General features: G+C 51.8%; 1 protein-coding gene across 1 annotated transcript in view; it reads left to right on the plus strand.

Annotated features, from left to right (window-relative positions):
* The window catches only part of LOC144488645 (splicing factor U2AF 65 kDa subunit-like), a gene marked incomplete at its 3' end in the record, with an annotated part of 39,847 nt that extends 19,001 nt beyond the window's left edge, over positions 1-20,846 (plus strand). The window contains exons 3-5 of the mRNA XM_078206712.1: positions 16,671-16,774; positions 17,763-17,914; positions 20,685-20,846. Of these exons, the coding sequence (XP_078062838.1) occupies positions 16,671-16,774; positions 17,763-17,914; positions 20,685-20,846 (418 nt within the window). The remainder of the gene's footprint in view (positions 1-16,670; positions 16,775-17,762; positions 17,915-20,684) is intronic.
* Between the last annotated feature and the right edge of the window lie 375 nt (positions 20,847-21,221).

Consider the following 21,221-nt stretch of genomic DNA (forward strand, 5'->3'; position numbering starts at 1 on the left):
TACAGTCAGTAACACCGGGTGCTGGGGGAGAGGGGTTACTGAGTGTGAGGGAGCTGGATTAACATCAGTACAGATACAGTCAGTAACACAGGGTGCTGGGGGAGAGGGGTTACTGAGTGACAGCGTGAGGGAGCCGGATTGACATCAGTCGAGATACAGTCAGTAACACAGGGTGCTGGGGGAGAGGGGTTACTGAGTGTGAGGGAGCTGGATTAACATCAGTACAGATACAGTCAGTAACACAGGTGTTGGGGGGAGAGGGGTTACTGAGTGTGAGGGAGCTGGATTAACATCAGTACAGATACAGTCAGTAACACAGGGTGCTGCGGGAGAGGGGTTACTGAGTGACAGTGTGAGGGAGCTGGATTAACATCAGTACAGATACAGTCAGTAGCACGGTGCTGGGGGGAGAGGGGTTACTGAGTGACAGTGTGAGGGAGCTGGATTAACATCAGTAGAGATACAGTCAGTAACACGGGGTGCTGGGGGAGAGGGGTTACTGAGTTACAGTGTGAGGGAGCTGGATTAACATCAGTAGTGATACAGTCAGTAACACGGGGTGCTGGGGGAGAGGGGTTACTGAGTGACAATGTGAGGGAGCTGGATTAACATCAGTAGAGATACAGTCAGTAACACGGGGCTTGGGGAGAAGGGTTACTGAGTGACAGTGTGAGGGAGCTGGATTAACATCAGTACAGATACAGTCAGTAACACAGGGTGCTGGAGGGAGAGGGGTTACTGAGTGACAGTGTGAGGGAGCTGGATTAACATCAGTACAGATACAGTCAGTAACACAGGGCTGGGGGAGAGGGGTTGCTGAGTGACAGTGTGAGGGAGCTGGATTAACACCAGTACAGATACAGTCAGTAACATGGTGCTGGGGGAGAGGGGTTACTGAGTGACAGTGTGAGGGAGCTGGATTAACATCAGTCCAGATACAGTCAGTAACACCGGGTGCTGGAGGGAGAGGGGTTACTGAGTGACAGTGTGAGGGAGCTGGATTAACATCAGTAGAGATACAGTCAGTAACACAGGGTGCTGGGGGGAGAGGGGTTACTGAGTGACAGTGTGAGGGAGCTGGATTAACATCAGTACAGATACAGTCAGTAACACAGGGTGCTGGGGGAGAGGGGTTACTGAGTGACAATGTGAGGGAGCTGGATTAACATCAGTACAGATACAGTCAGTAACACACTGTGCTGGGGGAGAGGGGTTACTGAGAGACTGTGTGAGGGAGCTGGATTAACATCAGTAGAGATACAGTCAGTAACACAGGGTGTTGGGCGGAGAGGAGTTACTGAGTGACAGTGTGAGGGAGCTGGATTAACACCAGTAGAGATACAGTCAGTAACACAGGGTGCTGGGGGAGAGGGGTTACTGAGTGTGAGGGAGCTGGATTAACATCAGTACAGATACAGTCAGTAACACAGGGTGCTGGGGGAGAGGGGTTACTGAGTGACAGTGTGAGGGAGCTGGATTAACATCAGTACAGATACAGTCAGTAACACAGGGTGCTGGGAGAGAGGGGTTACTGAGTGACAGTGTGAGGGAGCTGGATTAACATCAGTACAGATACAGTCAGTAGCACAGGGTGCTGGGGGAGAGGGGTTACTGAGTGACAGTGTGAGGGAGCTGGATTAACATCAGTAGAGATACAGTCAGTAACACAGGGTGATGGGGGAGAGGGGTTACTGAGTGACAGTGTGAGGGAGCTGGATTAACATCAGTAGAGATGCAGTCAGTAACACAGGGTGCTGGGGGAGAGGGGTTACTGAGTGGGAGGGAGCTGGATTAACATCAGTACAGATACCGTCAGTAACACAGGGTGCTGGGGGAGAGGAATTACTGAGTGTGAGGGAGCTGGATTAACATCAGTACAGATACAGTCAGTAACACCGGGTGCTGGGGGAGAGGGGTTACTGAGTGTGAGGGAGCTGGATTAACATCAGTACAGATACAGTCAGTAACACAGGGTGCTGGGGGAGAGGGGTTACTGAGTGACAGCGTGAGGGAGCCGGATTGACATCAGTCGAGATACAGTCAGTAACACAGGGTGCTGGGGGAGAGGGGTTACTGAGTGTGAGGGAGCTGGATTAACATCAGTACAGATACAGTCAGTAACACAGGTGTTGGGGGGAGAGGGGTTACTGAGTGTGAGGGAGCTGGATTAACATCAGTAGAGATACAGTCAGTAACACGGGGTGCTGGGGGAGAGGGGTTACTGAGTTACAGTGTGAGGGAGCTGGATTAACATCAGTAGTGATACAGTCAGTAACACGGGGTGCTGGGGGAGAGGGGTTACTGAGTGACAATGTGAGGGAGCTGGATTAACATCAGTACAGATACAGTCAGTAACACGGGGCTTGGGGAGAAGGGTTACTGAGTGACAGTGTGAGGGAGCTGGATTAACATCAGTACAGATACAGTCAGTAACACAGGGTGCTGGAGGGAGAGGGGTTACTGAGTGACAGTGTGAGGGAGCTGGATTAACATCAGTCCAGATACAGTCAGTAACACAGGGTGCTGGGGGAGAGGGGTCACTGAGTGACAGTGTGAGGGAGCTGGATTTACATCAGTACAGATACAGTCAGTAACACAGGGCTGGGGGAGAGGGGTTGCTGAGTGACAGTGTGTGGGAGCTGGATTAACACCAGTACAGATACAGTCAGTAACATGGTGCTGGGGGAGAGGGGTTACTGAGTGACAGTGTGAGGGAGCTGGATTAACATCAGTACAGATACAGTCAGTAACACAGGGTGCTGGAGGGAGAGGGGTTACTGAGTGACAGTGTGAGGGAGCTGGATTAACATCAGTAGAGATACAGTCAGTAACACAGGGTGCTGGGGGGAGAGGGGTTACTGAGTGACAGTGTGAGGGAGCTGGATTAACATCAGTACAGATACAGTCAGTAACACAGGGTGCTGGGGGAGAGGGGTTACTGAGTGACAATGTGAGGGAGCTGGATTAACATCAGTACAGATACAGTCAGTAACACACTGTGCTGGGGGAGAGGGGTTACTGAGAGACTGTGTGAGGGAGCTGGATTAACATCAGTAGAGATACAGTCAGTAACACAGGGTGTTGGGCGGAGAGGAGTTACTGAGTGACAGTGTGAGGGAGCTGGATTAACACCAGTACAGATACAGTCAGTAACACAGGGTGCTGGGGGAGAGGGGTTACTGAGTGACAGTGTGAGGGAGCTGGATTAACATCAGTACAGATACAGTCAGTGACAGCATCCCAGGATGCTGGCAGTTTTGAATAAACTGAAGGTCGATTGGGATAGAGGGAAAGTTGGCCGATTGGATAGGGAACTGGCTGCCTGATCGAAGACAGAGGGTGGTGGTGAATGGAAAATTTTCGGATTGGAGGCAGGTTGCTAGCGGAGTGCCGCAGGGATCAGTGCTTCGTCCTCTGCTCTTTGTGATTTTTATTAATGACTTAGAGGAGGGGGCTGAAGGGTGGATCAGCAAATTTGCTGATGACACCAAGATTGGTGGAGTAGTGGATGAGGTGGAGGGCTGTTGTAGGCTGCAAAGAGACATAGATAGGATGCAAAGCTGGGCTGAAAAATGGCAGATGGAGTGTAACCCTAATAAATGTGAGGTGATTCATTCTGGTAGGACTAATTTAAATGTGGATTACAGGGTCAAAGGTAGGGTTCTGAAGACTGTGGAGGAACAGAGAGATCGTGGGGTCCATATCCACAGATCTCTAAAGGTTGCCACTCAAGTGGATAGAGCTGTGAAGAAGGCCTATAGTGTGTTAGCTTTTATTAACAGGGGGTTGGAGTTTAAGAGCCGTGGGGTTATGCTGCAACTGTACCGGACCTTGGTGAGACCACATTTGGAATATTGTGTGCAGTTCTGGTCACCTCACTATAAGAAGGATGTGGAAGTGCTGGAAAGAGTGCAGAAGAGATTTACCAGGATGCTGCCTGGTTTGGAGGGTAGGTCTTATGAGGAAAGGTTGACGGAGCTCGGGCTGTTCTCTCTGGAGCGGAGGAGGCTGAGGGGAGACATAATAGAGGTTTATAAAATGATGAAGGGGATAGATAGATTGAACGTTCAAAGACTATTTCCTCGGGTGGATGGAGCTATTACAAGGGGGCATAACTATAGGGTTCGTGGTGGGAGATATAGGAAGGATATCAGAGGTAGGTTCTTTACGCAGAGAGTGGTTGGGGTGTGGAATGGACTGCCTGCAGTGATAGTGGAGTCAAACACTTTAGGAACATTTGAGCGGTTATTGGATAGGCACATGGAGCACACCAGGATGATAGGGAGTGGGATAGCTTGATCTTAGTTTCAGATAAAGCTCGGCACAACATCGTGGGCCGAAGGGCCTGTTCTGTGCTGTACTGTTCTATGTTCTAACAGGGTGCTGGGGGAGAGGGGTTACTGAGTGACAGTGTGAGGGAGCTGGATTAACATCAGTTGAGATACAGTCAGTAACACAGGGTGCTGGGGGGAGAGGGGTTACTGAGTGACAGTGTGAGGGAGCTGGATTAACATCAGTAGAGATACAGTCAGTAACACGGTGCTGGGGGAGAGGGGTTACTGAGTGACAGTGTGAGGGAGCTGGATTAACATCAGTAGAGATACAGTCAGTGACACGGTGCTGGGGGAGAGGGGTTACTTAGAGTGACAGTGTGAGGGAGCTGGATTAACATCAGTACAGATACAGTCAGTAACACAGGGTGCTGGAGGGAGAGGGGTGACTGAGTGACAGTGTGAGGGAGCTGGATTAACACCAGTACAGATACAGTCAGTAACACAGGGTGCTGCGGGAGGGGGGTTACTGAGTGACAGTGTGAGGGAGCTGGATTAACATCAGTACAGATACAGTCAGTAACACAGGGTGCTGGGGGAGAGGGGTCACTGAGTGACAGTGTGAGGGAGCTGGATTTACATCAGTACAGATACAGTCAGTAACACAGGGCTGGGGGAGAGGGGTTACTGAGTGACAGTGTGAGGGAGCTGGATTAACACCAGTACAGATACAGTCAGTAACATGGTGCTGCGGGAGAGGGGTTACTGAGTGACAGTGTGAGGGAGCTGGATTAACATCAGTACAGATACAGTCAGTAACACAGGGTGCTGGGGGAGAGGGGTCACTGAGTGACAGTGTGAGGGAGCTGGATTAACATCAGTACAGATACACTCAGTAACACAGGGTGCTGGGGGAGAGGGGTTACTGAGTGACAGTGTGAGGGAGCTGGATTAACATCAGTACAGATACAGTCAGTAACACAGGGTGCTGGGGGAGAGGGGTTACTGAGTGTGAGGGAGCTGGATTAGCACAGATACAGTCAGTAACACAGGGTGCTGGAGGGGAGAGGGGTTCCTGAGTGACAGTGTGAGGGAGCTGGATTAACATCAGTAGAGATACAGTCAGTAACACGGGGCTGGGGGAGAGGGGTTACTGAGTGACAGTGTGAGGGAGCTGGATTAACATCAGTACAGATACAGTCAGTAACACGGGGCTGGGGGAGAGGGGATACTGAGTGACAGTGTGAGGGAGCTGGATTAACATCAGTAGAGATACAGTCAGTAACACAGGGTGCTGGGGGAGAGGGGTTACTGAGTGTGAGGGAGCTGGATTAGTACAGATACAGTCAGTAACACAGGGTGCTGGGGGAGAGGGGTTACTGAGTGACAGTGTGAGGGAGCTGGATTAACATCAGTAGAGATACAGTCAGTAACACGGGGCTGGGGGAGAGGGGTTACTGAGTGACAGTGTGAGGGAGCTGGATTAACATCAGTACAGATACAGTCAGTAACACGGGGCTGGGGGAGAGGGGATACTGAGTGACAGTGTGAGGGAGCTGGATTAACATCAGTACAGATACAGTCAGTAACACAGGGTGCTGGGGGAGAGGGGTTACTGAGTGTGAGGGAGCTGGATTAGTACAGATACAGTCAGTAACACAGGGTGCTGGGGGAGAGGGGTTACTGAGTGACAGTGTGAGGGTGCTGGATTAACATCAGTAGAGATACAGTCAGTAACACGGGGCTGGGGGAGAGGGGTTACTGAGTGACAGTGTGAGGGAGCTGGATTAACATCAGTACAGATACAGTCAGTAACACGGGGCTGGGGGAGAGGGGATACTGAGTGACAGTGTGAGGGAGCTGGATTAACATCAGTACAGATACAGTCAGTAACACAGGGTGCTGGGGGAGAGGGGTTACTGAGTGTGAGGGAGCTGGATTAACAGTAGTACAGATACAGTCAGTAACACAGGGTGCTGGGGGAGAGGGGTTACTGAGTGACAGTGTGAGGGAGCTGGATTAACATCAGTAGAGATACAGTCAGTAACACGGGGCTGGGGGAGAGGGGTTACTGAGTGACAGTGTGAGGGAGCTGGATTAACATCAGTACAGATACAGTCAGTAACACGGGGCTGGGGGAGAGGGGATACTGAGTGACAGTGTGAGGGAGCTGGATTAACATCTGTAGAGGTACAGTCAGTAACAAGGTGCTGGGGGAGAGAGGTTACTGAGTGACAGTGTGAGGGAGCTGGATTAACATCAGTACAGATACAGTCAGTAACACAGGGTTCTGGGGAAGAGGGGTTACTGAGTGTGAGGGAGCTGGATTATCATCAGGACAGATACAGTCAGTAACACGGTGCTGGGGGAGAGGGGTTACTGAGTGACAGTGTGAGGGAGCTGGATTAACACCAGTACAGATACAGTCAGTAACACAGGGTGCTGCGGGAGAGGGGTTACTGAGTGTGAGGGAGCTGGATGAACAGCAGTACAGATACAGTCAGTAACACAGGGTGCTGGGGGAGAGGGGTTACTGAGTGACAGTGTGAGGGAGCTGGATTTACATCAGTACAGATACAGTCAGTAACACAGGGTGCTGGGGGAGAGGGGTTACTGAGTGTGAGGGAGCTGGATTAACATCAGTACAGATACAGTCAGGAACACAGGATGCTGGGGGAGAGGGGTTACTGAGTGACAGTGTGAGGGAGCTGGATTAACATCAGTCCAGATACAGTCAGTAACACGGGGCTGGGGGAGAGGGGTTATTGAGTGACAGTGTGAGGGAGCTGAATTAACAGCAGTACAGATACAGTCAGTAACACAGGGTGCTGGGGGAGAGGGGTTACTGAGTGACAGTGTGAGGGAGCTGGATTAACATCAGTACAGATACAGTCAGTAACACAGGGTGCTGGGAGAGAGGGGTTACTGAGTGACAGTGTGAGGGAGCTGGATTAACATCAGTACAGATACAGTCAGTAGCACAGGGTGCTGGGGGAGAGGGGTTACTGAGTGACAGTGTGAGGGAGCTGGATTCACATCAGTAGAGATAGTCAGTAACACGGTGATGGGGGAGAGGGGTTACTGAGTGACAGTGTGAGGGAGCTGGATTAACATCAGTAGAGATGCAGTCAGTAACACAGGGTGCTGGGGGAGAGGGGTTACTGAGTGGGAGGGAGCTGGATTAACATCAGTACAGATACCGTCAGTAACACAGGGTGCTGGGGGAGAGGAATTACTGAGTGTGAGGGAGCTGGATTAACATCAGTACAGATACAGTCAGTAACACCGGGTGCTGGGGGAGAGGGGTTACTGAGTGTGAGGGAGCTGGATTAACATCAGTACAGATACAGTCAGTAACACAGGGTGCTGGGGGAGAGGGGTTACTGAGTGACAGCGTGAGGGAGCCGGATTGACATCAGTCGAGATACAGTCAGTAACACAGGGTGCTGGGGGAGAGGGGTTACTGAGTGTGAGGGAGCTGGATTAACATCAGTACAGATACAGTCAGTAACACAGGTGTTGGGGGGAGAGGGGTTACTGAGTGTGAGGGAGCTGGATTAACATCAGTACAGATACAGTCAGTAACACAGGGTGCTGCGGGAGAGGGGTTACTGAGTGACAGTGTGAGGGAGCTGGATTAACATCAGTACAGATACAGTCAGTAACACGGGGTGCTGGGGGAGAGGGGTTACTGAGTTACAGTGTGAGGGAGCTGGATTAACATCAGTAGTGATACAGTCAGTAACACGGGGTGCTGGGGGAGAGGGGTTACTGAGTGACAATGTGAGGGAGCTGGATTAACATCAGTAGAGATACAGTCAGTAACACGGGGCTTGGGGAGAAGGGTTACTGAGTGACAGTGTGAGGGAGCTGGATTAACATCAGTACAGATACAGTCAGTAACACAGGGTGCTGGAGGGAGAGGGGTTACTGAGTGACAGTGTGAGGGAGCTGGATTAACATCAGTACAGATACAGTCAGTAACACAGGGCTGGGGGAGAGGGGTTGCTGAGTGACAGTGTGAGGGAGCTGGATTAACACCAGTACAGATACAGTCAGTAACATGGTGCTGGGGGAGAGGGGTTACTGAGTGACAGTGTGAGGGAGCTGGATTAACATCAGTCCAGATACAGTCAGTAACACCGGGTGCTGGAGGGAGAGGGGTTACTGAGTGACAGTGTGAGGGAGCTGGATTAACATCAGTAGAGATACAGTCAGTAACACAGGGTGCTGGGGGGAGAGGGGTTACTGAGTGACAGTGTGAGGGAGCTGGATTAACATCAGTACAGATACAGTCAGTAACACAGGGTGCTGGGGGAGAGGGGTTACTGAGTGACAATGTGAGGGAGCTGGATTAACATCAGTACAGATACAGTCAGTAACACACTGTGCTGGGGGAGAGGGGTTACTGAGAGACTGTGTGAGGGAGCTGGATTAACATCAGTAGAGATACAGTCAGTAACACAGGGTGTTGGGCGGAGAGGAGTTACTGAGTGACAGTGTGAGGGAGCTGGATTAACACCAGTAGAGATACAGTCAGTAACACAGGGTGCTGGGGGAGAGGGGTTACTGAGTGTGAGGGAGCTGGATTAACATCAGTACAGATACAGTCAGTAACACAGGGTGCTGGGGGAGAGGGGTTACTGAGTGACAGTGTGAGGGAGCTGGATTAACATCAGTACAGATACAGTCAGTAACACAGGGTGCTGGGAGAGAGGGGTTACTGAGTGACAGTGTGAGGGAGCTGGATTAACATCAGTACAGATACAGTCAGTAGCACAGGGTGCTGGGGGAGAGGGGTTACTGAGTGACAGTGTGAGGGAGCTGGATTAACATCAGTAGAGATACAGTCAGTAACACAGGGTGATGGGGGAGAGGGGTTACTGAGTGACAGTGTGAGGGAGCTGGATTAACATCAGTAGAGATGCAGTCAGTAACACAGGGTGCTGGGGGAGAGGGGTTACTGAGTGGGAGGGAGCTGGATTAACATCAGTACAGATACCGTCAGTAACACAGGGTGCTGGGGGAGAGGAATTACTGAGTGTGAGGGAGCTGGATTAACATCAGTACAGATACAGTCAGTAACACCGGGTGCTGGGGGAGAGGGGTTACTGAGTGTGAGGGAGCTGGATTAACATCAGTACAGATACAGTCAGTAACACAGGGTGCTGGGGGAGAGGGGTTACTGAGTGACAGCGTGAGGGAGCCGGATTGACATCAGTCGAGATACAGTCAGTAACACAGGGTGCTGGGGGAGAGGGGTTACTGAGTGTGAGGGAGCTGGATTAACATCAGTACAGATACAGTCAGTAACACAGGTGTTGGGGGGAGAGGGGTTACTGAGTGTGAGGGAGCTGGATTAACATCAGTAGAGATACAGTCAGTAACACGGGGTGCTGGGGGAGAGGGGTTACTGAGTTACAGTGTGAGGGAGCTGGATTAACATCAGTAGTGATACAGTCAGTAACACGGGGTGCTGGGGGAGAGGGGTTACTGAGTGACAATGTGAGGGAGCTGGATTAACATCAGTACAGATACAGTCAGTAACACGGGGCTTGGGGAGAAGGGTTACTGAGTGACAGTGTGAGGGAGCTGGATTAACATCAGTACAGATACAGTCAGTAACACAGGGTGCTGGAGGGAGAGGGGTTACTGAGTGACAGTGTGAGGGAGCTGGATTAACATCAGTCCAGATACAGTCAGTAACACAGGGTGCTGGGGGAGAGGGGGCACTGAGTGACAGTGTGAGGGAGCTGGATTTACATCAGTACAGATACAGTCAGTAACACAGGGCTGGGGGAGAGGGGTTGCTGAGTGACAGTGTGTGGGAGCTGGATTAACACCAGTACAGATACAGTCAGTAACACAGGGTGCTGGGGGGAGAGGGGTTACTGAGTGACAGTGTGAGGGAGCTGGATTAACATCAGTACAGATACAGTCAGTAACACAGGGTGCTGGGGGAGAGGGGTTACTGAGTGACAATGTGAGGGAGCTGGATTAACATCTGTACAGATACAGTCAGTAACACACTGTGCTGGGGGAGAGGGGTTACTGAGAGACTGTGTGAGGGAGCTGGATTAACATCAGTAGAGATACAGTCAGTAACACAGGGTGTTGGGCGGAGAGGAGTTACTGAGTGACAGTGTGAGGGAGCTGGATTAACACCAGTACAGATACAGTCAGTAACACAGGGTGCTGGGGGAGAGGGGTTACTGAGTGACAGTGTGAGGGAGCTGGATTAACATCAGTACAGATACAGTCAGTGACAGCATCCCAGGATGCTGGCAGTTTTGAATAAACTGAAGGTCGATTGGGATGGAGGGAAAGTTGGCCGATTGGATAGGGAACTGGCTGCCTGATCGAAGACAGAGGGTGGTGGTGAATGGAAAATTTTCGGATTGGAGGCAGGTTGCTAGCGGAGTGCCGCAGGGATCAGTGCTTCGTCCTCTGCTCTTTGTGATTTTTATTAATGACTTAGAGGAGGGGGCTGAAGGGTGGATCAGCAAATTTGCTGATGACACCAAGATTGGTGGAGTAGTGGATGAGGTGGAGGGCTGTTGTAGGCTGCAAAGAGACATAGATAGGATGCAAAGCTGGGCTGAAAAATGGCAGATGGAGTTTAACCCTGATAAATGTGAGGTGATTCATTCTGGTAGGACTAATTTAAATGTGGATTACAGGGTCAAAGGTAGGGTTCTGAAGACTGTGGAGGAACAGAGAGATCGTGGGGTCCATATCCACAGATCTCTAAAGGTTGCCACTCAAGTGGATAGAGCTGTGAAGAAGGCCTATAGTGTGTTAGCTTTTATTAACAGGGGGTTGGAGTTTAAGAGCCGTGGGGTTATGCTGCAACTGTACCGGACCTTGGTGAGACCACATTTGGAATATTGTGTGCAGTTCTGGTCACCTCACTATAAGAAGGATGTGGAAGTGCTGGAAAGAGTGCAGAAGAGATTTACCAGGATGCTGCCTGGTTTGGAGGGTAGGTCATATGAGGAAAGGTTGACGGAGCTCGGGCTGTTCTCTCTGGAGCGGAGGAGGCTGAGGGGAGACATAATAGAGGTTTATAAAATGATGAAGGGGATAGATAGAGTGAACGTTCAAAGACTATTTCCTCGGGTGGATGGAGCTATTACAAGGGGGCATAACTATAGGGTTCGTGGTGGGAGATATAGGAAGGATATCAGAGGTAGGTTCTTTACGCAGAGAGTGGTTGGGGTGTGGAATGGACTGCCTGCAGTGATAGTGGAGTCAAACACTTTAGGAACATTTGAGCGGTTATTGGATAGGCACATGGAGCACACCAGGATGATAGGGAGTGGGATAGCTTGATCTTAGTTTCAGATAAAGCTCGGCACAACATCGTGGGCCGAAGGGCCTGTTCTGTGCTGTACTGTTCTATGTTCTATGTTCTAACAGGGTGCTGGGGGAGAGGGGTTACTGAGTGACAGTGTGAGGGAGCTGGATTAACATCAGTTGAGATACAGTCAGTAACACAGGGTGCTGGGGGGAGAGGGGTTACTGAGTGACAGTGTGAGGGAGCTGGATTAACAGCAGTGGAGATACAGTCAGTAACACAAGGTGCTGGGAGAGAGGGGTTACTGAGTGACAGTGTGAGGGAGCTGGATTAACATTAGTAGAGATACAGTCAGTAACACGGTGCTGGGGGAGAGGGGTTACTGAGTGACAGTGTGAGGGAGCTGGATTAACATCAGTAGAGATACAGTCAGTGACACAGGGTGCTGGAGGGAGAGGGGTGACTGAGTGACAGTGTGAGGGATCTGGATTAACATCAGTACAGATAGTCAGTAACACAGGGTGCTGGGGGAGAGGGGTTACTGAGTGACAGTGTGAGGGAGCTGGATTAACATCAGTACAGATACAGTCAGTAACACAGGGTGCTGGGGGAGAGGGGTCACTGAGTGACAGTGTGAGGGAGCTGGATTTACATCAGTACAGATACAGTCAGTAACACAGGGCTGGGGGAGAGGGGTTACTGAGTGACAGTGTGAGGGAGCTGGATTAACACCAGTACAGATACAGTCAGTAACATGGTGCTGGGGGAGAGGGGTTACTGAGTGACAGTGTGAGGGAGCTGGATTAACATCAGTACAGATACAGTCAGTAACACAGGGTGCTGGGGGAGAGGGGTTACTGAGTGACAGTGTGAGGGAGCTGGATTAACATCAGTACAGATACAGTCAGTAACACAGGGTGCTGGGGGAGAGGGGTTACTGAGTGACAGTGTGAGGGAGCTGGATTAACATCAGTACAGATACAGTCAGTAACACAGGGTGCTGGGGGAGAGGGGTTACTGCGTGACAGTGTGAGGGAGCTGGATTAACATCAGTACAGATACAGTCAGTAACACAGGGTGCTGGGGGAGAGGGGTTGCTGAGTAACAGTGTGAGGGAGCTGGATTAACATCAGTACAGATACAGTCAGTAACACAGGGTGCTGGGGGGAGAGGGGTTGCTGAGTGGCAGTGTGAGGGAGCTGGATTAACATCAGTACAGATACAGTCAGTAACACAGGGTGCTGGGGGAGAGGGGTTACTGAGTGACAGTGTGAGGGAGCTGGATTAACATCAGTACAGATACAGTCAGTAACACAGGGTGCTGGGGGAGAGGGGTTACTGAGTGACAGTGTGAGGGAGCTGGATTAACATCAGTACAGATACAGTCAGTAACACAGGGTGCTGGGGGAGAGGGGTTACTGAGTGACAGTGTGAGGGAGCTGGATTAACATCAGTACAGATACAGTCAGTAACACGGTGCTGGGGGAGAGGGGTTACTGAGTGACAGTTTGAGGGAGCTGGATTAACATCAGTACAGATACAGTCAGTAACACGGTGCTGGGGGAGAGGGGTTACTGAGTGACAGTGTGAGGGAGCTGGATTAACATCAGTACAGATACAGTCAGTAACACAGGGTGCTGGGGGAGAGGGGTTACTGAGTAACAGTGTGAGGGAGCTGGATTAACATCAGTAGAGATACAGTCAGTAACACAGGGTGCTGGGGGGAGAGGGGTTACTGAGTGACAGTGTGAGGGAGCTGGATTAACATCAGTACAGATACAGTCAGTAACACAGGGTGCTGGGGGGAGAGGGGTTACTGAGTGACAGTGTGAGGGAGCTGGATTAACATCAGTACAGATACAGTCAGTAACACGGTGCTGGGGGAGAGGGGTCACTGAGAGACAGTGTGAGGGAGCTGGATTAACATCAGTACAGATACAGTCAGTAACACAGGGTGCTGGGGGAGAGGCGTTACTGAGTGACAGTGTGAGGGAGCTAGATTAACATCAGTACCGATACAGTCAGTAACACGGTGCTGGGGGGGAAGAGGGGTTACTGAGTGACAGTGTGAGGGAGCTGGATTAACATCAGTAGAGATACAGTCAGTAACACAGGGTGCTGGGGGAGAGGGGTTACTGAGTGACAGTGTGAGGGAGCTGGATTAACATCAGTACAGATACAGTCAGTAGCACAGGGTGCTGGGGGAGAGGAGTTACTGAGTGACAGTGTGAGGGAGCTGGATTAACATCAGTACAGATACAGTCAGTAACACAGGGTGCTGGGGGAGAGGGGTTACTGAGTGACAGTGTGAGGGAGCTGGATTAGAACATAGAACATTACAGCGCAGAACAGGCCCTTCGGCCCACGATGTTGCACCGACCAGTTAAAAAAAAAAACTGTGACCCTCCAACCTAAACCAATTTCTTTTCGTCCATGAACCTATCTACGGATCTCTTAAACGCCCCCAAACTAGGCGCATTTACAACTGATGCTGGCAGGGCATTCCAATCCCTCACCACCCTCTGGGTAAAGAACCTACCCCTGACATCGGTTCTATAACTACCCCCCCTCAATTTAAAGCCATGCCCCCTCGTGCTGGATTTCTCCATCAGAGGAAAAAGGCTATCACTATCCACCCTATCTAAACCTCTAATCATCTTATATGTTTCAATAAGATCCCCTCTTAGCCGCCGCCTTTCCAGCGAAAACAATCCCAAATCCCTCAGCCTCTCCTCATAGGATCTCCCCTCCATACCAGGCAACATCCTGGTAAACCTCCTCTGCACCCTCTCCAAAGCCTCCACATCCTTCCTGTAATGTGGGGACCAGAACTGCACACAGTACTCCAAGTGCGGCCGCACCAGAGTTGTGTACAGTTGCAACATAACGCTACGACTCCTAAATTCAATCCCCCTGCCAATAAACGCCAAGACACCATATGCCTTCTTAACAATCTTATCTACTTGATTCCCAACTTTCAGGGATCTATGCACACATACACCTAGATCCCTCTGCTCCTCCACACTATTCAAAGTCCTCCCGTTAGCCCTATACTCAACACATCTGTTATTCCTACCAAAGTGAATTACCTCACACTTCTCCGCATTAAACTCCATCCGCCACCTCTCGGCCCAACTTTGCAACCTGTCTAAGTCTTCCTGCAAACTACGACACCCTTCCTCACTGTCTACCACACCACCGACTTTGGTGTCATCAGCAAATTTGCCATTCCACCCAACTATACCCTCATCCAGATCATTAATAAATATTACAAACAGCAGTGGCCCCAAAACAGATCCCTGAGGTACACCACTTGTAACCGCACTCCATGATGAATATTTACTATCAACCACCACCCTCTGTTTCCTATCCGCTAGCCAATTCCTGATCCAATTTCCTAGATCACCCCCAATCCCATACATCTGCATTTTCTGCAGAAGCCTACCATGGTGAACCTTATCAAACGCCTTACTAAAATCCATATATACCACGTCCACTGCCTTGCCCCCATCCACCTCCTTGGTCACTTTCTCAAAAAACTCAATAAGGTTAGTAAGGCACGACCTACCTGCCACAAAACCATGCTGACTATCACCTATCAATTCATTACTCTCCAAATAACTATAAATCCTATCCCTTATAATTTTTTCCAACATCTTGCCGACAACAGAAGTGAGACTCACCGGTCTATAATTCCCGGGGAAGTCTCTGTTCCCCTTCTTAAACAATGGGACAACATTCGCTAACCTCCAATCTTCTGGTACTATACCAGAGGCCAACGACGACCTGAAGATCAGAGCCAGAGGCTCTGCAATCACTTCTCTTGCCTCCCAGAGAATCCTTGGATAACATCAGTACAGATACAGTCAGTAACACAGGGTGCTGGGGGAGAGGGGTTACTGAGTGACAGTGTGAGGGAGCTGGATTAACATCAGTACAGATACAGTCAGTAACACAGGGTGCTGGGGGGAGGGGTTACTGAGTGACAGTGTGAGGGAGCTGGATTAACATCAGTAGAGATACAGTCAGTAACACAGGGTGCTGGGGGGAGGGGTTACTGAGTGACAGTGTGAGGGAGCTGGATTAACATCAGTAGAGATACAGTCAGTAACACAGGGTGCTGGGGAGAGAGGGGTCACTGAGTGACAGTGTGAGGGAGCTGGATTAACATCAGTACAGATACAGTCAGTAACACAGGGTGCTGGGAGAGAGGGGTTACTGAGTGACAGTGTGAGGGAGCTGGATTAACATCAGTAGAGATACAGTCAGTAACACAGGGTGCTGGGGGGAGGGGTTACTGAGTGACAGTGTGAGGGAGCTGGATTAACATCAGTACAGATACAGTCAGTAACACAGGGTGCTGGGGAGAGAGGGGTCACTGAGTGACAGTGTGAGGGAGCTGGATTAACATCAGTACAGATACAGTCAGTAACACAGGGTGCTGGGAGAGAGGGGTTACTGAGTGACAGTGTGAGGGAGCTGGATTAATATCAGTACAGATACAGTCAGTAACACAGGGTGCTGGGGGGAGAGGCGTTACTGAGTGACAGTGTGAGGGAGCTGGATTAACATCAGTACAGATACAGTCAGTAACACAGGGTGCTGGGGGGAGAGGGGTTACTGAGTGACAGTGTGAGGGAGCTGGATTAATATCAGTACAGATACAGTCAGTAACACAGGGTGCTGGGGGGAGAGGCGTTACTGAGTGACAGTGTGAGGGAGCTGGATTAATATCAGTACAGATACAGTCAGTAACACAGGGTGCTGGGGGAGAGGGGTTACTGAGTGACAGTGTGAGGGAGCTGGATTAACATCAGTACAGATACAGTCAGTAACACAGGGTGCTGGGGGGGAGGGGTTACTGAGTGACAGTGTGAGGGAGCTGGATTAACATCAGTACAGATACAGTCAGTAACACGGTGCTGGGGGAGAGGGGTTACTGAGTGACAGTGTGAGGGAGCTGTATTAACATCAGTAGAGACACAGTCAGTAACACAGGGTGCTGGGGGAGAGGGGTTACTGAGTGACAGTGTGAGGGAGCTGTATTAACATCAGTTGAAGTGCCCTGAGCCTGACTCTCCCGTCTGTCTCCCATTCTCCAGCCGATCTCCGAGACGGATTCAGAAGAAGAAACCGTACAAATACTGGGATGTTCCGCCGCCCGGATTCGAACACATCACCCCCATGCAGTACAAAGCCATGCAAGGTGAGATGCATCGAGCCCCTCGGTGACTTTACAATCCCACGCCCCCCCATCAATCCTCCCCATGTGACACAGGAACAGGAGGAGGCCATTCAGCCCCTCGAGCCTGTTACACAGGAACAGGAGGAGGCCATTCAGCCCCTCGAGTCTGTTACACAGGAACAGGAGGAGGCCATTCAGCCCCTCGAGCCTGTTACACAGGAACAGGAGGAGGCCATTCAGCCCCTCGAGTCTGTTACACAGGAACAGGAGGAGGCCATTCAGCCCCTCGAGTCTGTTACACAGGAACAGGAGGAGGCCATTCAGCCCCTCGAGCCTGTTACACAGGAACAGGAGGAGGGCCATTCAGCCCCTCGAGCCTGTTACACAGGAACAGGAGGAGGCCATTCAGCCCCTCAAACCTGTTTCACAGGAACAGGAGGAGGCCATTCAGCCCCTCGAGTCTGTTACACAGGAACAGGAGGAGGCCATTCAGCCCCTCGAGCCTGTTACAGAGGAACAGGAGGAGGCCATTCAGCCCCTCCAGCCTGTTACACAGGAACAGGAGGAGGCCATTCAGCACCTCGAGTCTGTTACACAGGAACAGGAGGAGGCCATTCAGCCCCTCGAGCCTGTTATACAGGAACAGGAGGAGGCCATTCAGCCCCTCGAGCCTGTTACACAGGAACAGGAGGAGGCCATTCAGCCCCTTAAGTCTGTTACACAGGAGGAGGCCATTCAGCCCCTCGAGCCTGTTACACAGGAACAGGAGGAGGCCATTCAGCCCCTCAAACCTGTTACACAGGAAAAGGAGGAGGCCATTCAGCCCCTCGATCCTGTTACGCAGGAACAGGAGGAGGCCATTCAGCCCCTCAAACCTGTTACACAGGAACAGGAGGAGGCCATTCAGCCCCTCGAGCCTGTGACTCGGTTGAGATTTTCTTCCACGTGTCTAATCTTTTTTTATTTGTTTCTCCTTCTCTTGTCTCCTTCGGTTTTCCTTTTTCTAAAGCGGCAGGTCAAATTCCAGCCACCGCACTACTGCCCACAGTCACCCCTGACGGTTTGGCAGTCACCCCAACGCAGGTTCCAGTGGTTGGCAGCCAAATGACTCGACAAGCGCGAAGACTGTACGTCGGCAACATCCCCTTCGGTGTGACTGAGGTATTTCCAAAATACAACCCCATCACCATCAAACCCTCCCAGGACAGGTACAGCACGGGGTTAGATACAGAGTAAAGCTCCCTCTACACTGTCCCCATCAAACACTCCCAGGACAGGGACAGCACGGGGTTAGATACAGAGTAAAGCTCCCTCTACACTGTCCCCATCAAACACTCGCAGGACAGGGACAGCACGGGGTTAGATACAGAGTAAAGCACCCTCTACACTGTCCCCATCAAACACTCCCAGGACAGGCACAGCACGGGGTTAGATACAGAGTAAAGCTCCCTCTACACTGTCCCCATCAAACACTCCCAGGACAGGGACAGCACGGGGTTAGATACAGAGTAAAGCTCCCTCTACACTGTCCCCATCAAACACTCCCAGGACAGGTACAGCACGGGGTTAGATACAGAGTAAAGCTCCCTCTACACTGTCCCCATCAAACACTCCCAGGACAGGGACAGCACGGGGTTAGATACAGAGTAAAGCACCCTCTACACTGTCCCCATCAAACACTCCCAGGACAGGGACAGCACGGGGTTAGATACAGAGTAAAGCTCCCTCTACACTGTCCCCATCAAACACTCCCAGGACAGGGACAGCACGGGGTTAGATACAGAGTAAAGCTCCCTCTACACTGTCCCCATCAAACACTCCCAGGACAGCGACAGCACGGGGTTAGATACAGAGTAAAGCTCCCTCTACACTGTCCCCATCAAACACTCCCAGGACAGGTACAGCACGGGGTTAGATACAGAGTAAAGCTCCCTCTACACTGTCCCCATCAAACACTCCGAGGACAGGTACAGCACGGGGTTAGATACAGAGTAAAGCTCCCTCTACACTGTCCCCATCAAACACTCCCAGGACAGGTACAGCACGGGGTTAGATACAGAGTAAAGCTCCCTCTACACTGTCCCCATCAAACACTCCCAGGACAGGGACAGCACGGGGTTAGATACAGAGTAAAGCTCCCTCTACACTGTCCCCATCAAACACTCCCAGGACAGGTACAGCACGGGGTTAGATACAGAGTAAAGCTCCCTCTACACTGTCCCCCATCAAACACTCCCAGGACAGGTACAGCACGGGGTTAGATACAGAGTAAAGCTCCCTCTACACTGTCCCCATCAAACACTCCCAGGACGGGTACAGCACGGGGTTAGATACAGAGTATAGCTCCCTCTACACTGTCCCCATCAAACACTCCCAGGACAGGGACAGCACGGGGTTAGATACAGAGTAAAGCTCCCTCAGCACTGTCCCCATCAAACACTCCCAGGACAGGTACAGCACGGGGTTAGATACAGAGTAAAGCTCCCTCCACACTGTCCCCATCAAACACTCCCAGGACAGGGACAGCACGGGGTTAGATACAGAGTAAAGCTGCCTCTACACTGTCCCCATCAAACACTCCCAGGACAGGTACAGCACGGGGTTAGATACAGAGTAAAGCTCCCTCTACACTGTCCCCATCAAACACTCCCAGGACAGCGACAGCACGGGGTTAGATACAGAGTAAAGCTCCCTCTACACTGTCCCCATCAAACACTCCCAGGACAGGGACAGCACGGGGTTAGATACAGAGTAAAGCTCCCTCTACACTGTCCCCATCAAACACTCCCAGGACAGGTACAGCACGGGGTTAGATACAGAGTAAAGCTCCCTCTACACTGTCCCCATCAAACACTCCCAGGACAGGTACAGCACGGGGTTAGATACAGAGTAAAGCTCCCTCTACACTGTCCCCATCAAACACTCCCAGGACAGGTACAGCACGGGGTTAGATACAGAGTAAAGCTCCCTCTACACTGTCCCCATCAAACACTCCCAGGACAGCGACAGCACGGGGTTAGATACAGAGTAAAGCTCCCTCTCCACTGTCCCCATCAAACACTCCCAGGACAGGGACAGCACGGGGTTAGATACAGAGTAAAGCTCCCTCTACACTGTCCCCATCAAACACTCCCAGGACAGGTACAGCACGGGGTTAGATACAGAGTAAAGCTCCCTCTACACTGTCCCCATCAAACACTCCCAGGACAGGTACAGCACGGGGTTAGATACCGAGTAAAGCTCCCTCTACACTGTCCCCATCAAACACTCCCAGGACAGGTACAGCACGGGGTTAGATACAGAGCAAAGCTCCCTCTACACTGTCCCCATCAAACACTCCCAGGACAGGTACAGCACGGTGTTAGATACAGAGTAAAGCTCCCTCTACACTGTCCCCATCAAACACTCCCAGGACAGGTACTGCACGGGGTTAGATACAGAGTAAAGCTCCCTCTACACTGTCCCCATCAAACACTCCCAGGACAGGTACAGCACGGGGTTAGATACAGAGTAAAGCTCCCTCTACACTGTCCCCATCAAACACTCCCAGGACAGGTACAGCACGCGGTTAGATAGAGAGTAAAGCTCCCTCCACACTGTCCCCATCAAACACTCCCAGGACAGGTACAGCACAGGGTTAGATACAGAGTAAAGCTCCCTCTACACTGTCCCCATCAAACACTCCCAGGACAGGTACAGCACGGGGTTAGATACAGAGTAAAGCTCCCTCTACACTGTCCCCCATCAAACACTCCCAGGACAGGTACAGCACGCGGTTAGATAGAGAGTAAAGCTCCCTCTACACTGTCCCACATCAAGGGTGCTCAGGGATTGAGTCTATGGGAGATGGTGGGGGTGTTGGGAGTTCTCTTGCAGCCTTGTTGGCCAGCGATCTCTCACCCCCTCTCCTGTGTGTCTGTCGTCCCGATAGGAAGCGATGGCAGATTTCTTCAATGCTCAAATGCGCCTGGCCGCGCTCTCGCAGGCCGCGGGGAATCCTGTGCTGGCCGTCCAGATCAACCAAGACAAGAACTTCGCCTTCCTCGAGGTACATTCGCTGCCGACTTTCCCAGATTGTGGAGGCCGGCCCAGGGTCATTCAATGGCACGCAATCTTCCCCCATCCCCCCCCCTTCCCTCCGTCCCCCCCTTCCCTCCGTCCCCCCCCTTCCCTCCGTCCCCCCCCTTCCCTCCGTCCCCCCCCTTCCCTCCGTCCCCCCCCTTCCCTCCGTCCCCCCCCTTCCCTCCGTCCCCCCCCTTCCCTCCGTCCCCCCCCTTCCCTCCGTCCCCCCCCTTCCCTCCGTCCCCCCCCTTCCCTCCGTCCCCCCCCTTCCCTCCGTCCCCCCCTTCCCTCCGTCCCCCCCTTCCCTCCGTCCCCCCCTTCCCTCCGTCCCCCCCCTTCCCTCCGTCCCCCCCTTCCCTCCGTCCCCCCCTTCCCTCCGTCCCCCCCTTCCCTCCGTCCCCCCCTT

This window comes from Mustelus asterias, unplaced genomic scaffold (genome assembly GCF_964213995.1).
Source record: "Mustelus asterias unplaced genomic scaffold, sMusAst1.hap1.1 HAP1_SCAFFOLD_1734, whole genome shotgun sequence".
In the NCBI taxonomy this organism is placed as follows: domain Eukaryota; kingdom Metazoa; phylum Chordata; class Chondrichthyes; order Carcharhiniformes; family Triakidae; genus Mustelus; species Mustelus asterias.